Here is a 22,501-nt window from a genome sequence, read left to right on the forward strand (position 1 = left end):
ACATGACTGATTTTTAATTATTTTTATAATCATACTAAAGAGTATGGAATGCTATTGTCAAAACATGTCCATGGCAGTAACATTTGTGGATGTCACAGCATTTGACTCTATAAACTGGGCAGTCACATTAGTTATCCTGTGCTACTGTAGAGTACCTGCAAAAATTAACAATCAAAATTATCTATCACAGATGGAAAAGTAGCAGGTCAACTGTAGTTTAAGACTAGCTATCATGCAAGAACTGATACTATTTTTATTTACTCAGTGTTGTATTGTCTTAACCCTTTAGCATTGAGATTACTTGGCCGAATGTAATGCTTGTTTATTCACATTGTTTTGAATTAATCATGCATTATTTTGTAGCCTTGAGATTTTGATATTATTTATTTATGACATTGTAAGATAGGTTTGAGAGAGGCCAGATCTGGCAAAGCAGATTGAATATTTGGGCTGGATATAGTCAGTTTAACTACTAAAGCATTAAGTAAAGTTTGGTTGAAATACAGAATCAGAAACAGTGTTACCCTCTTAAAAGACTCACTAACATTAGCTGTTGGACACAATATGACTATTCAAGGCCTCAGAATTTAGTACAAGACATTAGTCATGAGCATTAGTGACTGATTGGATGAAAGTTAAACTGGATCACTTAGTGGTAAGAGAATAGAGTTGGATCAATATATGGTTTCAGATAGCATCTTCTGAAGAATATTTGTTATTCATCTGAAGAAAAATTACAACTTAATTTTGTTTTCCTCCTTAAACATGATAAGGTCTATTAAAAAAATGTTTAATTGAAAGAGATGGAAATGATTGAGAAAACACTGTAGTTTGTAGTCCTGAGGTTGATGATAAATAGTAGAAATTTAAAGCAAAAAAAAATTTTTACAAGAAAAAAAATATTTACAATCAATAAAAGTAAGTATCTAAATATTCAGTTCAAGTCGTATGACATCAGTAGTGCTTTACCATTAAACAAATGTTAAACTTCTCTGATTTGATAGCAAATCAAACATTTTTATTTATATTGAAGAAAATAGATTCACAGATTCTCTGTTTTTTAGCATTGAGAATTGGTAAATTTTTGACATATTTTGAAGTGGAAAATACTGAAATTGTATAATGGCTTTGACTTGCCAAAATGATTTATGTAGTTATGCCCCTTTCAAGTTCTGAGTTATCTTATGGGGAATCATCATTATCGTTTAATATTTGTTTTCTATGCTGGCATGGGTTGGATGGTTTGACAGGTGTTGCAAGGCTGGAAGCCTCATCAAGTTCCATTGTCTGTTTTGGCATAGTTTCTACAGTTGATGCCTTTCCTAATGCCAACCACTCTATAAAGTGTACTGGGTGCTTTTTACATGGCACCAGCACCAGTTCTTTTTACGCAGTACTGTCACCATTGCTTTTTATATGGCACTATCAACTGTGCTGTTTATGTGGTACCATCAACAGTGCTGTTTACATGGTACTGCTGCCAGTGCTTTTTACATGACACAAACACCAGTGCTTAAGTGTGGCCATGTTCCAGATTTTTTGTTTTAAAGATAATATGTAATTAAATTAATCTTCAGGTGTTTTTACATCAGTCCATATCAATAAAATACTGTTTTATATTAATGTTTTTTTTTGTTTTTGTTTTTTGTTTTAATACTTATGTATGTTTGCTTGGTTTATTTCTAACAGTTGCTTTAGAAACTTGGTAATTAGTTGGTCAGAAGTGTTGTGTTATCTTTATCATGGAAAATATAACCTGACAAGACTTCATATATATTTGTTAGTTGTTTTGCATCAAGGATCTTGTTGCTAAATTCTTTGTTCTTAGATATATTTTGTTGTTAAAGAATTAATTTATGAATATATATATATATATATAAATAATTCTGTTGGGTCTGGAGTGAGACATTACTTTCAAAGATTCCTTGATTAACTAGTTTTTTTTTTTTTAAAAGCCATTGGAGGATGATGATAGTTTTATTTTCATTGTAGATCACTTATGATGATATCCGGAAAACCTATGGAGGTTCAAATACAGGTCGTACTTACTATTCAGCTTCTTACACTAGGTAAATTACTTTTCAAATGTCTTCTGGTTTTCCTTTATTTTTTTTAAATGGTACTAAAACAATTCATATTAATTTCAAACTTTTGAAACTTAATATCAAATTCGATTATATACAAAAATATTAGGTCCATGTCTTGAAATAATACATTTGTAAACATATTTTATACTTAGATCTTAATATATTACATTAATTTTTTTAAGTACTGCAAATGTTTTTGGTGAATTATTCTATCATATACTTAAATTCAATATATTTTTTCCAGCTCTACCAATGCCTACATGTTAATGTACCGGCAAATCGATAAAGAAAGAAATGCAGGTAAATTGATGGAGTTTCTTTGAATTTATATCTAGAAATGTGGAACAAACATATTTTAGATATCTTTTACATCAGTTCAGTTTTTTCTTTATTTTGTTTTAATTCTCTGCAAGTGGAGTGCCCTTTTTTCATTTTAGTATTTTAAAAATGAATATTGCTTATTTTCTTAAGTTAAAAAAAAATATTTCCATTTTTTGGATAGTTCTCTAAATGAGATATTTTGAGCAGATATTCAATAGCTACATGTAGTCACTGACCAGGCAATTCTTTCTTGATTGCTCTGTTTTTTTTTTCCATCTTGGCCCATATTGTTTAACTAGATCAACTTCACATCATTGTGTAGGTCTTCTGAGAGGCTTTTTCAGATCTCTTGGATATTACTCAGCAATTACATAGGTCCACTTATTGTCTGTAATCTTTGCAATGTGTCTGACCCAGTGGAACTTATGCTTTTGGTATTCTGTAATCACATTGTTAACACCACTTCATTCTTAATTACCTCATTTTGAATATGCTCTTGGAATGATATTTCTTGCATAGGGATCTTACCATGACCCTTTGTGTTGTTGCCTGTGTCTTACTTGCATATAAGAGGCACAGATAGGATGGTGCTACTGAAAAACTAACCTGTAGAATCTTGTCCAGTTTTGCTTTGAGCACATCTTTTATTCCATCCTGCTCCCTATTCTTGAGATTTCAGTATCCATGTCTTGATGCATCTTCACTGTGTGTCCCAAGTAGACATACTCCTTTACCTCCTTGATTTCATTGCTTCCCACTTCTCTTTGGCTATGTGCTGTGTTTTTGGACTGTATATATTTCGTTTTCAAGTGGGTTTTTCTAGCTGCATGAAAGCTAGATGTTGTATCTTGCTTTAATATATCACTCCAAGCTGTTTATTAGATATTGCCCTTATCATTTACTCAAGTGCAATAAAATTTAGAAACATGGTATATGTATAATTAGTTGGTCAGAGGTGTTGTGCTATCTCTATCATGGAATATATAACCAGACATGACTTCAGAATCAAGAGTGCCAAATATTGGAGAGTTTTTCTTGCATAATCGCTAGTTGTTTTGTATAAGGAATCTTGTTGCTAAATTCCTTGTTCTTAGGTATAGTTTGTTTAAAATTATACATAACAGAACTTGATAGAAGTCTCATTTATCATCTTTTAATATCAGTCCAGCCCTTATCTAGTGTAAGCTCTATTAAATTATTGTTTTTGTTATCTTGCAGATTTTGTTTCTCCAGAAGATTTCCCACCACATATGAAAGCTCAATTAGAAGAGTTAAGATCAAGAGAAGAAAATGAAAGGAAGCAGCAAGAAATTGATAAATGTACTTGCAAGGTAAGGTGAAAGTAAAACAAATTGAATTTATTTTGGCTGAACAATTGAAAACATGTTTTGTATTTAATAGGTGCACATACCGCCTGACTGGCCTTCGTGCGGGTGACACATAAAAGCACCCACTTACACTCTCTGAGTGGTTGGCGTTAGGAAGAGCATCCAGCTGTAGAAACTCTGCCAAATCAGATTGGAGCTTGGTGTTGCCATCCGGTTTCATCAGTCCTCAGTCAAATCGTCCAACCCATGCTAGCATGGAAAGCGGACGTTAAATGATGATGATGATGATGATCATGTTGAAAAGTTCACTTTGTATTCAAATGGTTCTGGCTTTCATCTCACTCAATAGCTTCTTTGCTTATAGCCTTGGGTTAACCTATACCTTATGATTGGAATTTTATTAACAAAAACCATGCAGAATTGCATCTCTCTCTCTCTCATGTATGTTTGTGTGTGTGTGTGTGTGTGTGTGTGTGTGTGTGTGTGTGTGTGTGTGTGTGTGTGTCTGATTTACTTTATTCCAGTTTAAAATCAGTTATTGTTTGTTTTGTTCTGTAACTTAAGAGTTTGACAAATAGAGATTTATAAAACAAGTGTAAGACTGCAATATACTGGAGTTGGCATGATTGGCTACATCCATGAAGGCAATGCCCTACTAGTGTCTGAAAGGAAGGAAAGAATATATTGTTTATATGTAAACTACTCAGTAGGCAGATGGTGTTTATACATAGTCTCTACAATTAGTGCACATAAACAGATATTTAGACACCTCTTTATGCATTGATGATATTAATTGAATCCATAATAAAATAATAATTCGTTTTGATCAAGCTTTCATGTGCATTACAAAATGATATCTTTCTTCATGACTAGAAATATTTTTTGTAGATTGTTTTATTGTTGCCTTTTTTGAATGTGAGTGAATTCTGTAATGCACCCTGAAGAATATTTACTTGTTTTGTTCTAGATAAAAGTCTTTTGTTACAAACCAGGCACTCAAGTGAAAATGGAAAATAAACTTGAGGTGCACAAGGATAAAACCTTACGAGAGACAACAGAAATTGCTTATAATGTAAGTTTTTTTTGAGTTTTGAGACCAATTTTTTCCATTTATCATTTATACTGATTGTAATATTTTGGAAGAAAGAATTATTGCTGGAAGGAGAACATTCTCTTAATTGTTATGTTTCCACTAACAGCTCCAGAAATGGTGAATTTTTTTTCTTCTTTTTTTGTCACTTTAGTATTTTGTTTTGACTCTTTGAAAACTGATTGTTGATATGGAGTCTTTCCTAAAAGTAGGCTGTATCTAAGGTGGTGAGCTGGCAGAAACATCAGCATGCTGGATGAAATGCTTAGCGGTATTTTGTCTGTCTTTACGTTCTGAGTTCAAATTCTGCTGAGGTTGACGTTGCCTTTCACCCTTTCGGGGTCGATAAATTAAGTACCAGTTGTATACTGGGGTGAATCTAATCGACTGCCCCTCCCTCCCCAACAATTTCGAGCCTTGTGCCGAGAGTAGAAAAGAATATACTCTGTATCTGAGGCAGTGAACTAGCAGAATCATTAGCACAGTAGGCAAAATGCTAAGCAGCATTTTGTCTGTCTTTACATTCTGAGTTCATATTCCACCAAAGTTGATTTCACTTATCTTCCTTTCAGGATTGATAAAATAGGTACGAGTTGAGCACTGGGGGTCGATGTAATCGACTTGCTCCCTCTCCTGAACTTGCTGACCTTGTGCTAAAATTTGAGGACAATATACTATATATCTGGATTTTAACAGTGTGTTTGAGATCCACATGTAAGGATATCTTTACATTTTATATGATTCATGTCAACTCTTTTGTAGTTGTTTCAGTTGAAGGATGTGGCTTCTCTGGACTGTTGTCGATTAGTCAAATATGATGACTATTGTGAGGCTCTAGAGAAATCATTTGAAAACGAAGAAAACAGCCCCATTGAAAAGCTACTGGGAGGAGTCAAGTCAACTTACACATTTGATCTACTATTAGAGATACGGCGCCCTGACCAAACATTTCAAGAGTATAAACCAGGTGGTAAGTAAAATTTTATAAATTTGAGATACATTTCGCAAATTTTAGATTGCTGAAGAAAAGGAAAATATTAATACGCCCAACAAGTTAATTATTTTTATTTATCCATCAATTTATACTTCAAGAAATATAAAAATCTCATGAGCTTCTACTTCTGAATTGGTTGATATGAGAATGAGATGTTTACCCTGTGTCTGGATTTAACACAAGCACCTAGCTATTTGGTGCATTTAGTGGGATCTACTAGGATTTAATTCAAACCAGTCTTTAGTTTGAGGTGACTCCATTTTCTCCCTTCTTCATACCAGGTTTGAAGATCCTGCAAAAGATCATCAGTACTGTACTTCCTCTTTAAGCCAAAAAGCAAATACAGAACAGAACATGTGCAAATGTACTACATGCATATATGTTTGGTGGTTAAGGTGCTTGTAAGATATTACACAAATGAATATCTGACATAGATATAGACTGATCATTGTAGTTCTTGCTGGTTTTGTACAGACCATGTTACATGTGTCATCAATGAATATTCTTCACCTATGTTAACATGGAAAAGGGATGTTGATGATGATGAAGGATAATGAATTGCATTATTTCAATTTTTATTTTTTATAAATCTGCTACTCTATTTGTCTCCTTAGGTGTGACAATAAAGGTTCATTTGGTAGATCTTGAATCTGAAATCATCCACTCACCAGTCACAGTGCGAGCTTGTAATAGCAATACAGTAGCTGAGTTCAAAGAACTTGTTGCAAAAGTAAGTAATCTTGATATTGTCACTTTTTTTAAAAATTGTATTTTGTATTATTAGCTAAAAAAAACATTGTATATGCAAGGATAAAATAATCGATTTTTTTGACATAACTTACTAAATTATCTATGAATATTAATGAAACGTGCTTATTAGGCAGTAAAACTCAAGGAAGATCCATATTAATTGGGATTTATAACCAAAGGAAGTCAAATAAAAAAACGAAAAAAAAAAAAACTTCACTTCATGAATCAAGTCAATATTATTATAAGAACATTAAAGTTTAAATACCCTTCTAATATGCTGAAAGGACTTTAAAATGCACTGGCATTTTTATGCTAATAGGCAAGCATTAAAATTATATTTACTTTTGCATTTTCACAGATGATACATAACTTTCTAAATTCCATTATCTTACCTCTGTTTTTGCTATCATTTAATCTATCATTTACTCACAATACTGTTACTTTATCATGCTTAAGCAAGTTCCTTATGTTTTTCCTAAATAAAAGTACTTGACCTCTCTAAAGCTTTATCAGTTCAATAGACATTATCGTCCAAGCTAGTTTTACATCATCTGGGTCTTATAACTGCCAATTATTATTGCTTTCTTCCCCACCACTTTCTCTCTACTTTCCATATTGCATTCTTTCTTACAGGCTTAATTTTCTTACTTTCTTGTCTCTCTACCGTTTCACATTTCCTTCTTTGATACTTTCATCACTTTCTCCTCTCTGAACTCCTCACCCTCTCCTCCATTTATTTCACTTTTCCTCAACTCTTACTACTCCTCTCCTTCCTAGCTCAACTTTTGCTATTTCTCCCTCTCCCTTGCTCAGCTTCTGCTAGTCCTCCTTTGCTTAGCTTCTACTGCTCCTCTCTCTTGCTCAACAATTATTCTTTCATTCTCTTGCTCAACAATTATTCTTTCTTTCTCTTGTGCTACTACTGCTTATCTCCTTCTCTTTTGGTCAACTGCTGGCTGTCTTTTGCTCTCTCTCTCTCTCTCTCCTGTTGATTGTCTTTCTCCCTAGCTCAACTACTGCTTCTCTCTCTCAACTTCTTTTTCTCTTTATTTTCTTTCCTTCCTCTTCTAACAGTCTTTGTATATTTGTTGTATGTCTTACTGTAATGTAACTATTCTTTTGTAGACATTAAATGTTCCTGTGACCCATATGCGCTGCTGTCTGGAACTTTACTCAGATCTTCGATTGCTTACCTCACCTGAAGAAACTCTGAAGTCAGAAAATTTTTTCCGTTGCAATAAAGTAATTTCTTGAAGATAATTTTAAATGCTGCCACTTTATAGTAATTTATTGTTACTGAACAATATAAATATCAACTTTTGATTTAATTAGTATGAAGATTTGTTCAAAATTTTCATGCTAATTAGATTTGTATGTAATTTAAATTCATCATCATCATCATTTAACATCTGTTTTCCATGCTGGCATGGGTTGGAAGGTTTGACTGGGGACTGGCAAGCCTGGAGGCCACACCAGGCTCCAATCTGATCTGGCAGTGTTTCTACAGCTGCATGCCCTTCCTAACGCCAACCACTCCAAGAGTGTAGTGGATACTTTTTATGTGTCACTGGCGTGGGAGCCAGTCTGGTGGCACTGGCATTGGTCTCATTCAGATGGTGCTTTTTACGTGCCACCAGCACAGGAGCCAGTCGGGGCAGTGGGGGCTGGCATCAACCATGTTCGGATGGTGCTTTTTACGTGTCACTGGCATGGGGAGCCAGTCAGGTAGCTCTGGCAACAACCTGCGCATGAATAGTGCTTATTGCATGCCACCAGCACTGTTATCAGCCACAACTGCAATTTCCATTTGATTTACTTGACTCAATAGGTCTCCTCAAGCACAGTATGTCGCCCAATGCTTCAAAGGTACTTTTTAAATGGCTGGTTATGCAACACTGGGGTTGGCTACAACTGTGATCTCACTTTCTTTGCCGGGTCTTCTCAATCACAGCATATCTCCAGAGGTCTTAGTCTTTTGTCATTGCCTCTGTGAAGCCCAATGTTCAAATGTCATGCTTCACCACTTCATCCCATGTCTTCCTAGGTCTCTTTCTTCCATGGATTCCTTCCACTTTTAGGGAGTTACACTTCTTCACACAGCTCTCCTCATCCATACGTAGCACATGACCATACCAGCACAGTCGTCTTTCTTGCACACCACATTTGATACTTCTTATGTCCAACATTTCTCTCAGGGCACTTACACTCTGTTGTGTGTGCACACTGACATTCAGTGGATCATACTAGCTTCATTTCTTTTGAGCCTACGCATGTCTTCAGCAGTCATGGCCCATGTTTCGCTACCATGTAGCATGGCAGTTCACACACGTGCATCATACAATCTACCTTAAATTGTTGGTTTATTATCGATTGATTTAATAATTTCATTGATTTAAAATTTATTTGACTATTTTAAACTTCTTTTTCTTACACAAGGGCAATACTATAAAATATTGTTTTTATTTTATTTTTGTGGCAATAGGTTTTCATAGAATATTCAGGTAGTGAAGATTCTGATGTGACTTTTACAAGAAGTAAATTCTACAAGTTACTAGATAGACATCAAAACACCATTCGAATTTACATGAATATACCATCCAAAAGTGAGTATTTAACTATTAAGAATGTTCATCACTACTTGTTTTTAACAAATTTTATTTTTTATGATTCTTATTTAATTTTTCCTTTTTTTTTTTTATTTGTTTTTAAGTGCAAGTTGGAGACTATAAGAACTATGCCAACTATTTGCCATTCTCAAAAAATAATTCTGCTACCAGCAACGGTGATGATTCTCCTGGATCTCCTGTAAAGAACTTCAAGAACGATTATAGAAAAGAAGAGTATACAAGAGACGTAATTTCTTGCTGTGATGACAATTCGGCTTATCCTGCTGCTGTGATTGGTGCTGATGGAGCGTCTGGCCCTCATGAAATTGATGGCACCACTCCAATCATCAGATCAAATACCTCTTCTACAACGAAATCAAAGACATATTTACCATTAACTACAGGAAGCAATATAATACACACAAAAATGCAGCAATTAAACTTCCGTCTTTCGAAAACAGGTTACACACAAAGTGATAGTGGTAATGTTGTGTCTTATTGTACTGATGACATTGCTAGTCCTTCCACAGGCCGGGAATCAATGGATGAAAGTCCATTAAATTCCCCGATAGTTGATAGCATGCCAGTTATTAGTCCATTAACTCCAAATTACAGAGATGATAACTCTGAGGACATAAATAATTGCAATAAGTTTTCTTCTGATATTACTGGATGGTGCACAATACCCATCCCTCTGGGAAACATGATTATGGATGACTGGGCCAGTGAAATTAGCCAAAGCAATATTGATGTTATAGGCCCTGATAGAGCCAGCAGGGGTGGTAAAGAAGACTTAGTTACCAATGATGCTTTAAATTTAGAGTCACTAGAAGAGAATTGTGAACTGAACACATCAATTCAATGTGAAAAAGATACTGATAGCATTTGTAACCATGAATGTATTGATAAAGAATTGGACAATGAGGAATACAGACACTATTTTGAAGCAACAGAAAATACAGATGCTCTTGGTCAAAGAAGTAAGTAACTATGTTTTAACTCCTTTGTAATTTATGATTGATTAATTTAAATTTAAATTTATTTTACTTTGATAAATATGGCTAAATTATCACTACTTTGTTTCTGTTTGTTCTAATCTAATGCGGTGTTCTCTTTTCTTTGTCTATATAATTGAGCAGGATTCATTTCATTAACATATAAAAACTTACCATGACAGGTGTAGCTGACATCAGTTTAGAAACTTGAAACCATGGTAGTTTGGGGTTAAGGCCTAAATTAAAGAGTGTATATGATTAATAGTCACTTCAGTTGCATGTGCAAAAAATATGCATGTGTTGAAAATTTTAAGTGGAAGTTATATGTAAAAACAACAAAAAACAAAACAAAACAAATTGTTAACTATGACTATGTAGATTAATTATTGCAAAATAAAAAAAAAAACAGGAGTGCAATCTGTATAAAAGTGAATGGTGGTTATTATGTATTTTGACTGTAGGACTCACATGTATATTATTTGTCATGATTAATTCATCAACATTAGCCTTAAAATTTCTTGAGTTGACTTTTATTGAATTTTGATTAGTAAAATTAACATTCAGAGTAGTTGATTTAAATGCCAAAGAAGTGATGCATTATTTTAGATAAATATTTCATTATGTAAAAAAAAAAAAAAAAAGCAGATCGGTTCATAGCTTTTGACAGTCTTAAAAAGATATGATCTTTCCTTGAATTTTGTTGGATATATTGAGATTTCTGTTTCCTTTCTAAGACTATCAAGCTTTGCATAGTTCAGGTTTGTATGTCTGATACGAGTGGACTAAATGTTTTCTTTTTACTACTTCAGATTTACTCACAATGACTGAAAGCTGATTTTTTAATCAACTCAGTTGAAGGTCAGATTGAAGTGTTAACCATGTTCATGAATTTAAAATTTGTTCTAGTGATTGTGTTGAATCCCTGAGGAAAGCATAAAATTGCTTGTGTGATTTTGTCTTTATGAAGCCTTGATTTCATTCTGACTTAGTCATTATGTGATTAATGTTAAGAAAGCACATTTGTAAAAAATAATTTTTTTATAGAAAATAAAAAACAACACTACCATTCTATAGATGAAGATATATGTAAACTGCAGAGCAGAAATTATGACTTCAAACTATGCTATTTTTGAATATAAATGTTATCTTTGTCTCATGTGTAGTAATAATTTTTTTGAACTCAATGCATGATCTGGTCTTGTTTTACAATTGAATTGTTTTATAAATCTTTCATCATTTTTGGGAAAACAAAACTGTTACAACTTCCTGAATTCCTCTTCCTATAAATGTCATGTTTACCTCTGTTTTGCATAATGGCATTAACTGAGCTGGTCTTTTCCAGCACAGTGTTTTACTGTTGCACTTCTTTCTCATCTCCTTAAATTTTAACTTCTTTAGATAAGCTTTCACTATTACTTCTTTGATCTTCCTCTTCTGCAGGTTTATTCCACTTAAATCACTTGGTACTACTGTTATCCTCCATATATATCAATTATCCATACCTGTGGAGCCTTCTTTATTGCATGCTACATCTAATTCTTAATACATCCAGTTTTTCTTTCAGTTCATTTCTCTTCCAGCATTCATATGCACTTAACATTACACATTCAATGGAGTGTGCTTGTTTTATTTCTTTTGAGCCTTTGTAGATCTTGTTCATTTAATGTTCATTGCACTTCATACCTGAACATCATACCATATTTCCATCACTCAAAGAGTGAATCTCTTTGTTGCTAACAGAAGTTATAGCCAGTGCACTCCCTGCTCTTGCGCTCGCAACTAGGCATACCTGCTTCTGCTACTAAGTAGGTTAATGAGGTAAGAGAAGCTATCAACTTCTTCTCAGGCTCTTGAAAGAATAATTTATTTTATGGGTGTGTTTACTGCTAAATATTCTTGTGCATTTGCTGCAGGTGAATTCTTTCTTTTGTCAGCTTGCCTGTGAAGTTATTGTGTGCATACAGTTTTCATGAATATGACATTCCTACATATTCTTTCTCTGCATATTGAGCATGGCCATCTCCATGACAGTAGCATGTCTTCTTTCCCGTTAGGTTTACTTTGAAGCTTTTGATTCTAGACTTTTTGCCTCACATTTGGAATTTCTTCTCTAATTCTTTTACATATTCAACAATGAGAACTAAACCATCAAAATAGAGGCGTTCCCATGAGCAATCAGTTTTAAACTCCTCTGTTTTGACCTGAAAAACTATGTAATAAATATGCAGAAGCTGATAAATGAACCCTGTTTTACAACTACCTTCATTGACAACTATCATTGAACTTGTTGCTAACTCTCACCTTGCTGATAGCTTGTCAGTATTTGCTTTCACAAGTCAATCAGTGGAAGTTTAACTACCAAACATGGTTGACAAATGCTAATGGCTTACTTTAAGCTAAGAATGTCAGTAGTTTTTCATTATTAAGAACATTTGTCTTAGAACAGACTTAATTTGTATCTCCTTCAAATCAATTTTCTTTCTTACTGGTTGTGCTATAAGTTTATCATGTTCCTTTTATAACTGAGTTTACCAGTTTGATAGATTGGTTGTTTCTTCCTTCTAGAGCACCTCCTTTGCCTGTGTTGTAGTTGCTAATACTGCTAGGCTAGTTATTGGGTATGGTATATCTCTTTACAATTTGATTGTCTATGTGAGTGACACACGTCCTATGTTGCTGAATATTTTCAACATCTCACACTATCCCTGGTGGTCCAATTGTTTTCCCCATCTTCATATCCTCCCTCAGTCAATCACATTTTCAATTATAACTATCAAATTCAGTGGCTGTTCTCTCTATTGTGTCTGTGTAATAGTTCTCTCACTCTCTCTACCCAACTCATTCAGTAACCCTTTGAAGTATTTCTATGCCTCTTTCTTTGCATCAGTAAATGCAAATGTACTATAGATAGGGCCATTTTGCTCATCTGTAAGTACTGATTGTGTTATATACGTAGACATTGTTGCTGTCCTGTTGCCTATGACTAGTCCATATTTCAAATTTTATATCTTTGGTAAAAATGCATATACAACAATAATTTATATGTATTTGTTTTTATGTCTCAAGCTTTGATTGTGAATGTCGATAAAAGAATAACTCTGGAGGATTTCAAGAAAGAATTGGAACCATACATTGGATTATCTTCTGAAAATTTTAAAGTAAGTATTATAACTTTTTATATTCTTATATTAAGTATTTTGTAGTTTTTACGACTATATTTTTAAAACACATAACTTTGTTTTGAAATTCTGATATTAAATTCTGCAATTTCCATCTACTAAATTCAATCACAAGTCTGTGGTTGGCCTAGGGCTATAGTAGAAATCGCTTGCCCAAGGTACTATGCAGAGGGACTGAACGTGGAACCATGTGGTTGGGAAGCATACTTTTCAACCACAGTCAGTCTTGCACCTAGTGTGTGTGTGTGTGTGTGTGTTTACATTTGTTGTTAAATCGATTATTGTGTCCCACTATGTTTCAAAGTTAGCAGATCATCAAGCAGAGATCTATAAAATAAATGTCAGATCTATAAAATAAATGTCAGATTGAAATATGTACTGAGGTCAGTATGATCAATTAAATTTTTGAAGGTGATACCCCTTCAAAGACTTAATGGTTCCAAATTTAAGGTACTGGATTACTAACCACAAGATAATGAGTTCAGAACTTCGTATTGAACTTCCACTCTATATGATAACAGTATATGTACATCTCAATCTATTTCCAACAATTAACAATGGTTAGCAGTAAGAAAGATGTCCACATCTCTTAAAAAATTGTGCAAAATATTCTGAGAAAAAGTATTTTTTACATCACAACAAAAACGCACGCACACACACACACACACACACACACACACACACACACACACACACACACACACACACGCATGCACACACACACACACCACACACACATACACACTCACACACACACACAGAAGTATGTCTGTGGTAACTTAAGCTATTGCAAATAACAACCAAATCTCTCTTAAAACACTCTCTTTCATCGAAAGAATGACACATTTACAGTATTTCAGGAAGAAAAAACCCCCCAAAAAACTATGCAATGAGTCTGCAAGTCTGAGTTAAACAAAACACAGACAAACACACTTCACATTAAAAGATTATCTACTAAACAATACTAACAAAGTTGATGGTATATCTTTGAAGTTTCATTTCCTGGTAAAACTCTACCTAGATTGTTCAGGCAGAGTTGCCTCCTTTAGTTAATGACCTCAAAATCGTGTGACTTGACCTCATTTTTGAGGTTATTTTTGTAGTAAAAAAGAGTTGTGCTAAAAACATACTTTATTCGGTAGCTGAAAGATTACCGAATCTTTTTATTTCTCATACATCAAAATCAGCAACTCAGTTTTTAAATCCATAAGGAACATATGTGTGTGCACACATGCACATGCACACAAACTTACATGTTGTTCTGAAAGTAGATTTATTTTAATATTAAGATTGCTGAAAGTATTTTTGCTCTAGTTTATTGTTCTAAAGTAACATCTTATGTTTTTCATTTCAATAGGTTTTCAAAGTTTACTCTAACAATCAAGAATTTGAAAGTACGCAACTGAATGAGAATTTGTCATTTCTTGAAGATGGAAAGGTTTATTTATTTATTTATTTAAAAATATTTCTTTGATATTCAGATGTATTGTAGTGTTTGTGAATAATATAGATTTCAGCATTATTTTCATGTTAAAGAAATAATGTTAACTTTTCAAAATTGCAAATCAAATGTTTAAAGTTGTTTTATAAAAAAAAAAATAAATGCAGAAGTTAAAATTTAGTAATAAGAAGGTGACTATTAAAGGTTAAATGATTTTGATTCTGGAATCAGTTGCTATTACAACTTATACTGAAAGTTTTATCTTTTTGTTTTTGAAATTACCAGAACAAGATTTAAGATAATTGGGGAAATAGTACTTAGCTTGGAAATAGGGAAAGGACATCTGGCTGTAGAAAATCTACCTCAATAAATTCTGTCTGACCCATGCAAGCATGGGAAAAGTGGGAATTAAAATGATGTTTTTTCTATGGCCCTGCTTGATCTGTCGAAATGGTGTAGGTAGAAACTCCATAAAATGCACCCAGTGTAAGCTTTGGACACATTGGAGGTGCAGCAATATCAGAGGAAGGTTAATAGGGAAACTAGCTTTTGTATGTGGAAGATGCACAGGTACAATAAACACTGAAAATGTACAGAAAATAGACTCCATCAACTGCCAGGCAGGTAAGCTAGAGGTAGTAGATAGCTTCTGTTGTCTAGGTGACCAAATTAGTGGCAGAGGTGGATGCTCCGAGAGTATGGCTGTGAGAATGAGATTAGGCTGGGCAAAGTTCAGAGAGCTCCTACTTCTGCTGGCAACAAAGAGTCTCTCCCTCAGAGTGGAAGGCAGATTGTATGATGCCTGTGTGTGAATACCTATGCTATATGGCAGTGAAACATGGGCTGTGACAGCCAAGGACATGTGTAGGGTTGAAAGAAATGAAGCTAGTATGCTTTGCTGGATGTGCAATGTCAGTGTGCATGTTCGTCAGTGTGCATGCTATTCCAAATGTATGAGCAGTATTTTGATGTAGCCCTTATTTGAGCTGATAGTGTTTGAAATATTTTTGTATCTAAACAGGAAGGCTAATTCCAAGGTTTTAGCATTATCTCTCTCTCTCTTTCTCTCTCTTTCTCTGTATATATATATATATATATATATATATATATGTGTGTGTGTGTGTGTGTTACACACAGATTGTCAGGCTTAGGGATCACAGTTACTTTGAGGATCTTAGTAATATAGGCAACTATTCAAAGTCATAGAAGGTCAAAAGTATTTTGAATTTTAACTTCACGAGCATTTTTGTTTGCATTTTTTTAAATATCTAGAATATTTAAAATGTCTTTTTAATTTCATTATAGCTGAATATCAAATTAGGTCGTGCCTTACGGCCTGGCGAGTATCGTGTAAAAGTTTATCAGTTATTGGTAGATGAACCTGAGGTAAGTTATTATATATATATATATATATATATAATATATATCACTTCACTATCTTTGAAAAAGGAATTTCCTGTTTATTTCATTTATATATATCAGATTTTTACTTCGATTTGATATTGCAATTTATTTAGACAGAATATTAATTTTAAAAATTAAAAATTTAACTATTGTTTTTAGAAAGACATCTTATTAATGCTATTCATCTTGAATAAATTCTTATCTGTAAATTCTGTTGTAAATGGATAGCACTTCTCAGAAGTGCAAAAAAAGACTCTTAGAGTGAGTTGCAAGCTCTTAAACTAATTCCTATATCTGAATTTTAATATAATAAAAATAAAGATATTTGAATCAGATTATTTTGGAAATTAGTATTATTAACTCTCTTGGGACACTCAGGCCAATTGATTGGCCCTAGTGATACAAGCTGAAAAGACTTTGGGGCCAATTTATCAGCCTGATGAAACAAATGTGTTGTGTATAGCCAATCAGAGATTGTCTTTCAGTTGATATAATATAAAACTATATAATATATATAGTTTTACATACTAATAAAATAGTTTCAGGCACTTTATCCTTTATTTTCTACATGCATGCATCAATTTCAATCTCAACAGAAAAAATATTTTGGTCTTTTTGGCTACACATACCAAAACACTGTATCTCAAAAGGGTTAAAGATTTTGTCATATAACTTTATATTGCCACTTTTAGTTCCCTATGTAAACAGTAATACACTTGCATACAATTAATGATATGTACTCTGTAATGTTATGAATCAATTGAAGGTATGACTAGACTGTAGGCTAAAAGGTTATTTGTTTAAACTATTGCCCATTACTCTGCTATATTAAATCTGTCTTGCTGAAATAGGTGACGTTTCTGTTTCATTTTTATACCATTATTTGTTTCACAAGAAGATGTAAAAATACTCGATCCAAAAATGCAGCTATTCAAAAACTTAGCCCACGCTTTTTAACTTTAAAAAAAAAGAAAATTATTGTACAAAGAATTAAAATGTGTAATTCATTGGAAGCCACTTGTTGAGATAAGCAACAGATAACTTTAGGCAAAGGATGTAACAATATTCTGAGTGTATTTAATCCCTGCTAACTTTGATAACAATAGCCATTCTAATAAGAGGTTTTTACTATATATCAGTTATTTATTTATTTTCCCAAGTAAAAATAATATTGTTATTCTCTTCATTAGCCTTGTAAATTTCTCATTGAAACAATATTTGCTAAGCGGATGAGTGTCCTTGAATCTAAGAAGCAAATATTAGCTGAACTTAAAGAGCAGTGCAATTTAGACATACCTCTTTCAAGGTAAGACATTTATTTTGTGAGTTCTTCAAAAACTATTTAAGTCAATGCCAAGTGCTGAACTTTATGTTCAAATAATCATTAATATTTGTGTAAAGTATAACATTACTTTTGTTCTAATATTGGTAGGCTAGACATAAGCCATTAAATGTTTATTTCCTAAAATTTTTTGAATGCTTAGTTTTGCAATATTATTCAACTTGCAAAAATGTGAGGGTTAATGTGACAAAATTTTCCTCAATATATATCCAGCCCATGCAAGCATGGAAAGTGGACATTAAGATGGGGATTATGATACGTTTATAATATCATTTCTAGAAACTTATGTTTAAATCTTATATTTTTCTTTTATAATATATCTTCATCTCATATATATCTTCCTTATTAGTCATAGAAGTTTTCCATTGAAACAATATTAAGCTTAAGTAATTAAAATCTGTCTATAGATTGGGTAATTTTAGAATCTAGCATGATAATATCAGCCTACTAGTTGACATGTTACGATTGATGAAACCCCATGGAAAATTTAAATATGTGAAAATCTCAAAATTATTTGTAAAAATATAGAAAGTTTTTCAGAACTAGCAGTCACTATTAATCATGACAAGTGACTTTCAAAAGAACTCAATTATGAAGCATTTGAATTGTTAATGAAAGACAAAGCCATTATCTAACTTGAAAGTAACTCATTTTTCATTTTGTTTTAGTTTCACTAATTTTTCATCTTTGTATTTGTCAACTTTTACTTTCAATACTGTTCATCTACAAAATGTTCTCTGGTGTTTCATTATTTGTAACTATTCATTGAGAACGTGAAAGTGTTGACGCTGTTGTGTCCCTTGGATTGGTCTAGCTTATTCCAAAATTTTCTCTTGCAAATACAGCAGCGAATTGGTCGGCTTTTTCCTAATCAACTATGTTACTTCGATTCATTGTTCTTTTGATAATTGATGAATCACATGATGAATAGATGCTCCACCTTATTTTATGCCAGATGTTGAAACCTAGCATTATTAAACGATGATTTACAATTTATTTGATGAATCAAATATGGAATGTTCAGTGCCCTGAAACTCTCAGCACAATTTCTTTATTGGTATTGCTCTCTTCAGTATTCAAACATTGGTTTGAAAGTTTTCTTGCTACATTCCTAATGGCAACAGACTATATGCCCTTCAAAGCATTGTGTCTTACAAAATAATTAAATTTACTGCAGTTTGTGACAATTATGAAGATACAATAAATTAAGTTGTGAATGAGGTTTTTGTGAGACTTCAACTTGTGCCTTTCAAATACCAGCCAACTAAATCCCTTAAAACTCCTGAGGAATGTTACTTCAAGGAAGTCACATTCTTTGACTAGAAATTTCAAGGTCTGAAAGAAAAGTTTGATAATGACTCTTTTATTTTTGAAATAACATTGAATAGTATAAGATTCATTCTCAGAAACAAAACAATGGGTTTGGAATCAGCTGTTTTACAACAAGGACATTGGACTTTAGCTCTAAAGAATGTTTGTATAACCTTGTAAAATACTACTGCCGTTATGAAAGAGAATGCTCAGTAGATACTTTGGAAACTTTTTGTGTTGGGATGTGGGAAACATAGATACAACTGCAGAAACTTTCCAGCTGGAGATGCTGTATGTTGTTAGTGTGAAAAAAATGGTAATTTTTCTCAGATGCAAAAATCATTTGTTATGATGACTAGCATCTCCAGGTGAAATAGTTAACTGAGTGGAGTTGGATTTATCAGTTGCTGGCTCAGTCTCATATTTCAGTAGCACTTCTTTAGCTGTCATCCTTCATTCCAAGACAATGCTATTTCTCAAGATGAGGACGCTTTGAATAAAAGAGATAGTGATATTAATTCATATCTATATCTAAAATCAGTGTGACTGGGCAGATGAAATGTTTATAAATCCAAATATAAAATAGTATAGGACAGTGGTAAATATGCTCCGTTGCTTTTTGTTAAACTTTGGGATTTTATAAAATTTTGGCAATCAAGGTTTCTCTGTGAACAGTTTTGAATGTTCTTATTTTTGATTAATCTTTTCTTCTGTTTTTGCTTCTTCTGTCATAGTGGACTAATTTATTTCAAGTAGGATTTTCTTATCTCTAAGATATGTATTTATTTTCAAATGTTCATTGAAAAATTTACTTATGCATAAATTTGAACAATTCCTTTCACCAATAATTTTATTCACCATTTGCTATAATCAGATGCCGTTTACGAAAGAAATCTTGGAAAAATCCTGGTGCAGTTTATTTAGACAATCAATTATATGATGATGACATTTCATTATATACTCACTGGGAAATTTTTCTGGAAGTTTTGGAAGGTAACTTCATAAGCTTAATTCATTCTATTATTCAAAATTGCCTTTCTGTTGCCAACCCTTATCTGTTTCTAAGCAAAGTAATATTTTCCAATGGCCAGACATGCTTTACATGGAAGACTGGAAACAAATGATGTTGTTTGTATGACAGTGATGGTTGTTTACAATTATCACAGGTTATTAAGACAAGGGCATATATACACACACACTCACTCTGGCTTTTTTCAGTTTCCATTAACCAAGTTCACTCACTTTGGTTTGTCTGGGGTTATAGTAGAAGTCATTTGCCCAAGGTACCTTGTAATGAGATTGAACTCAAGACTACATGGTTTGCAAACAACCACATAGCCATGCTTGTGCCAATAAGTTCTATATATTAGACAAGCATGGCTGAGTGCGAGTCTCAACAAAATGTAGAGCCTCGAATGACATGCTCGTCTATAAATGCCTAATGTACGCCCAGGCCCTATTATTTATTTATATGAACTAACTCATGTAATAGTCCAATTTGTATTTTTTAAATTTTATTTTTAATTCATTAATTAAAATTTTGTTTGCGTTTTCGTGTCCTTGTCATTTTCTGACTTTCTTTCAGCCACTCAAACCTAATACGCTCTTTTGTGTTATGTGAGAGGTCTATCGATTTTCATTGTTATTACTGTGGCCCAGCCCACCGCAGGTCATAATTAATATTAATATAATAAAAACTAACATAGAAACCCTGACACTGCCATAAATAAAAACTAAGACAGAAACCCCGACACTACCATAAACGTTTTTTGGAATGTCTTTTAAGCGCAAATTTAAAAAATTTTTTTAAGAAGTAATTTATATTGGATTAAATATCAGATGATTTTTACTTTTAATAGTTCTAAATGTATTTTTTTGAAATTATATTGTTTCTTTTAGAATTTGCATTTAAAATTATTTCATTTATAAAATTTTTTATCGAATGGCAAAAAATTGGCGATTTTTGAAAAATCAAAATTTAAATTTTTACTTCCATTAATTTTATCGCAATTTCATTCAAACATAATAATACATATTTTTTAAAGATATAAATATTTTTGCAAATTCAAGACATTTGCCATGCTAATTGACATTTGGAAGAATGCTTGCAAATACTCCACCCACCAACATTTTTCCATAAGTGCCAAGTAATCTTATTTTTTAAGCCATGTAACGATTTACTAGATACTGTAGTCAGCTCAGCCTTTTCCAATCAAGACAGGAGCGTTTCACGTCAACTTGGAATGGCTGAAACTGACACGTCAGCAACTTTTCGATTTTCACATTCCTTCATTTTCCGCTCTCTTTTCTTGCAATGATAATAAATTATTACCTCCGCTAACGAAGGAGGTTCTGTTTCCATTGGTTTGTCTGTCCCTCTGTGTGCAAAATAACTCAAAAGCCATTAAACCCAACCATCACCCCACCACGGTATGTAGGTGTAAACCGTATGATAACGGGCTAACGATGGTACTGGTACTTGCTTTTTTTTTATGAAAATTTAATGCTTAAAAAATATGATTTAAAAAAGGAAGAAATTTTATGGGAAAAAAATTTCTTGAAAAACAAAAAAAATGAATTCAACAAAATGCTCTTTTGAAAAAATATCAACCAATATTAAACTTTGAAAAGAAAGAAACAAGTAAGAAGGGAAAACACACACACACACACACACACACAGAGATTTCTTTCAATTTCCATCTATCAAGACCACTCATAAGGCTTTCATTGGCTTGGGTCTATAATGGAAGACACTTACTCAAGGTGACATGCAGCGGGACTAAACCCAAACACTCTAAGTGCTTTGCTGGCAACTTTGTACTTCATGTTGCATAAGATTGTGTTGCATGGCTTACAACCTAATATATTTATGAAGGGTTAAACAATTGTCCAACTTATTTAAAACCACACTCTTTTGTTATCTCAAATATTTATTTTTAAAAAAATGCATCATCCTTATGAGAAAGTTTCTCCTGTAAAGCTTATGAAAATGAATATCTGTTGAGTTGGCTATTAAATATTTAAGCATGCTCCACAGATTATGTGATTTTCATAGTTACCCATTTTTACTTGATTTAAGATGCTGCAATTAACATCTGTTTTCATTTTCTTTTCACTTTTGTTTGAATAAAAACAAATTGATAAAGCTCTGCAGGAAGAAAAATATTTTAACATATAATTGTTTTAATAAAGATGATTTGCATATTTATTTTTAATACACACTCTGTGAAATTTGAATGCAGCTATGTGAATCACTATTGTCTTTGTCGTAGGAGAACAACAATTCCCATGTGCAACAATGTGTTTAATGATGAAGTTGTTCTCCTGTGATGTACACGACAGCAACTAACATATTTTCATTCAAATCTGCTGGAATGTTGTAAAAAATGATTTGCACTGTACACAGTGCAAATAATGATTTTTAATTTGTTTTAATATATATAATTTTAACTATTTTTTAAAATTGAATAATAGGCCCCGATCAAGTTAAATCTGCTAATGAACTATCACTATTTGCACGGCGATGGCGGACATCTACTTATCGGTTGGATCTCTTCCAAGAAGTTGTTTTATCACAACATACAACAGACCATCTACGAGAGAAAGTAAGCCACTGAAGAATAATTTTTATTGTTTCTAGTTAGGAAATATTT

General features: G+C 32.8%; 1 protein-coding gene across 4 annotated transcripts in view; it reads left to right on the plus strand.

Moving 5' to 3' along the window:
• Positions 1-22,501, plus strand: part of LOC106879034 (ubiquitin carboxyl-terminal hydrolase 47) — an 88,040-nt gene that overhangs the window by 60,311 nt on the left and 5,228 nt on the right. For all 4 annotated transcript variants that reach the window (XM_089352148.1, XM_014928438.3, XM_014928439.3 and 1 more), the window contains 15 exons: positions 1,993-2,069; positions 2,332-2,387; positions 3,627-3,739; positions 4,704-4,808; positions 5,589-5,796; positions 6,435-6,550; positions 7,696-7,812; positions 9,053-9,173; positions 9,281-10,156; positions 13,238-13,329; positions 14,708-14,788; positions 16,097-16,177; positions 17,386-17,501; positions 19,723-19,841; positions 22,323-22,453. In XM_089352148.1, coding sequence (XP_089208274.1) covers positions 1,993-2,069; positions 2,332-2,387; positions 3,627-3,739; positions 4,704-4,808; positions 5,589-5,796; positions 6,435-6,550; positions 7,696-7,812; positions 9,053-9,173; positions 9,281-10,156; positions 13,238-13,329; positions 14,708-14,788; positions 16,097-16,177; positions 17,386-17,501; positions 19,723-19,841; positions 22,323-22,453 — 2,409 coding nt within the window. The remainder of the gene's footprint in view (positions 1-1,992; positions 2,070-2,331; positions 2,388-3,626; positions 3,740-4,703; positions 4,809-5,588; positions 5,797-6,434; positions 6,551-7,695; positions 7,813-9,052; positions 9,174-9,280; positions 10,157-13,237; positions 13,330-14,707; positions 14,789-16,096; positions 16,178-17,385; positions 17,502-19,722; positions 19,842-22,322; positions 22,454-22,501) is intronic.

This window comes from Octopus bimaculoides, chromosome 1 (assembly GCF_046866305.1).
Source record: "Octopus bimaculoides isolate indiv1 chromosome 1, ASM4686630v1, whole genome shotgun sequence".
In the NCBI taxonomy this organism is placed as follows: domain Eukaryota; kingdom Metazoa; phylum Mollusca; class Cephalopoda; order Octopoda; family Octopodidae; genus Octopus; species Octopus bimaculoides.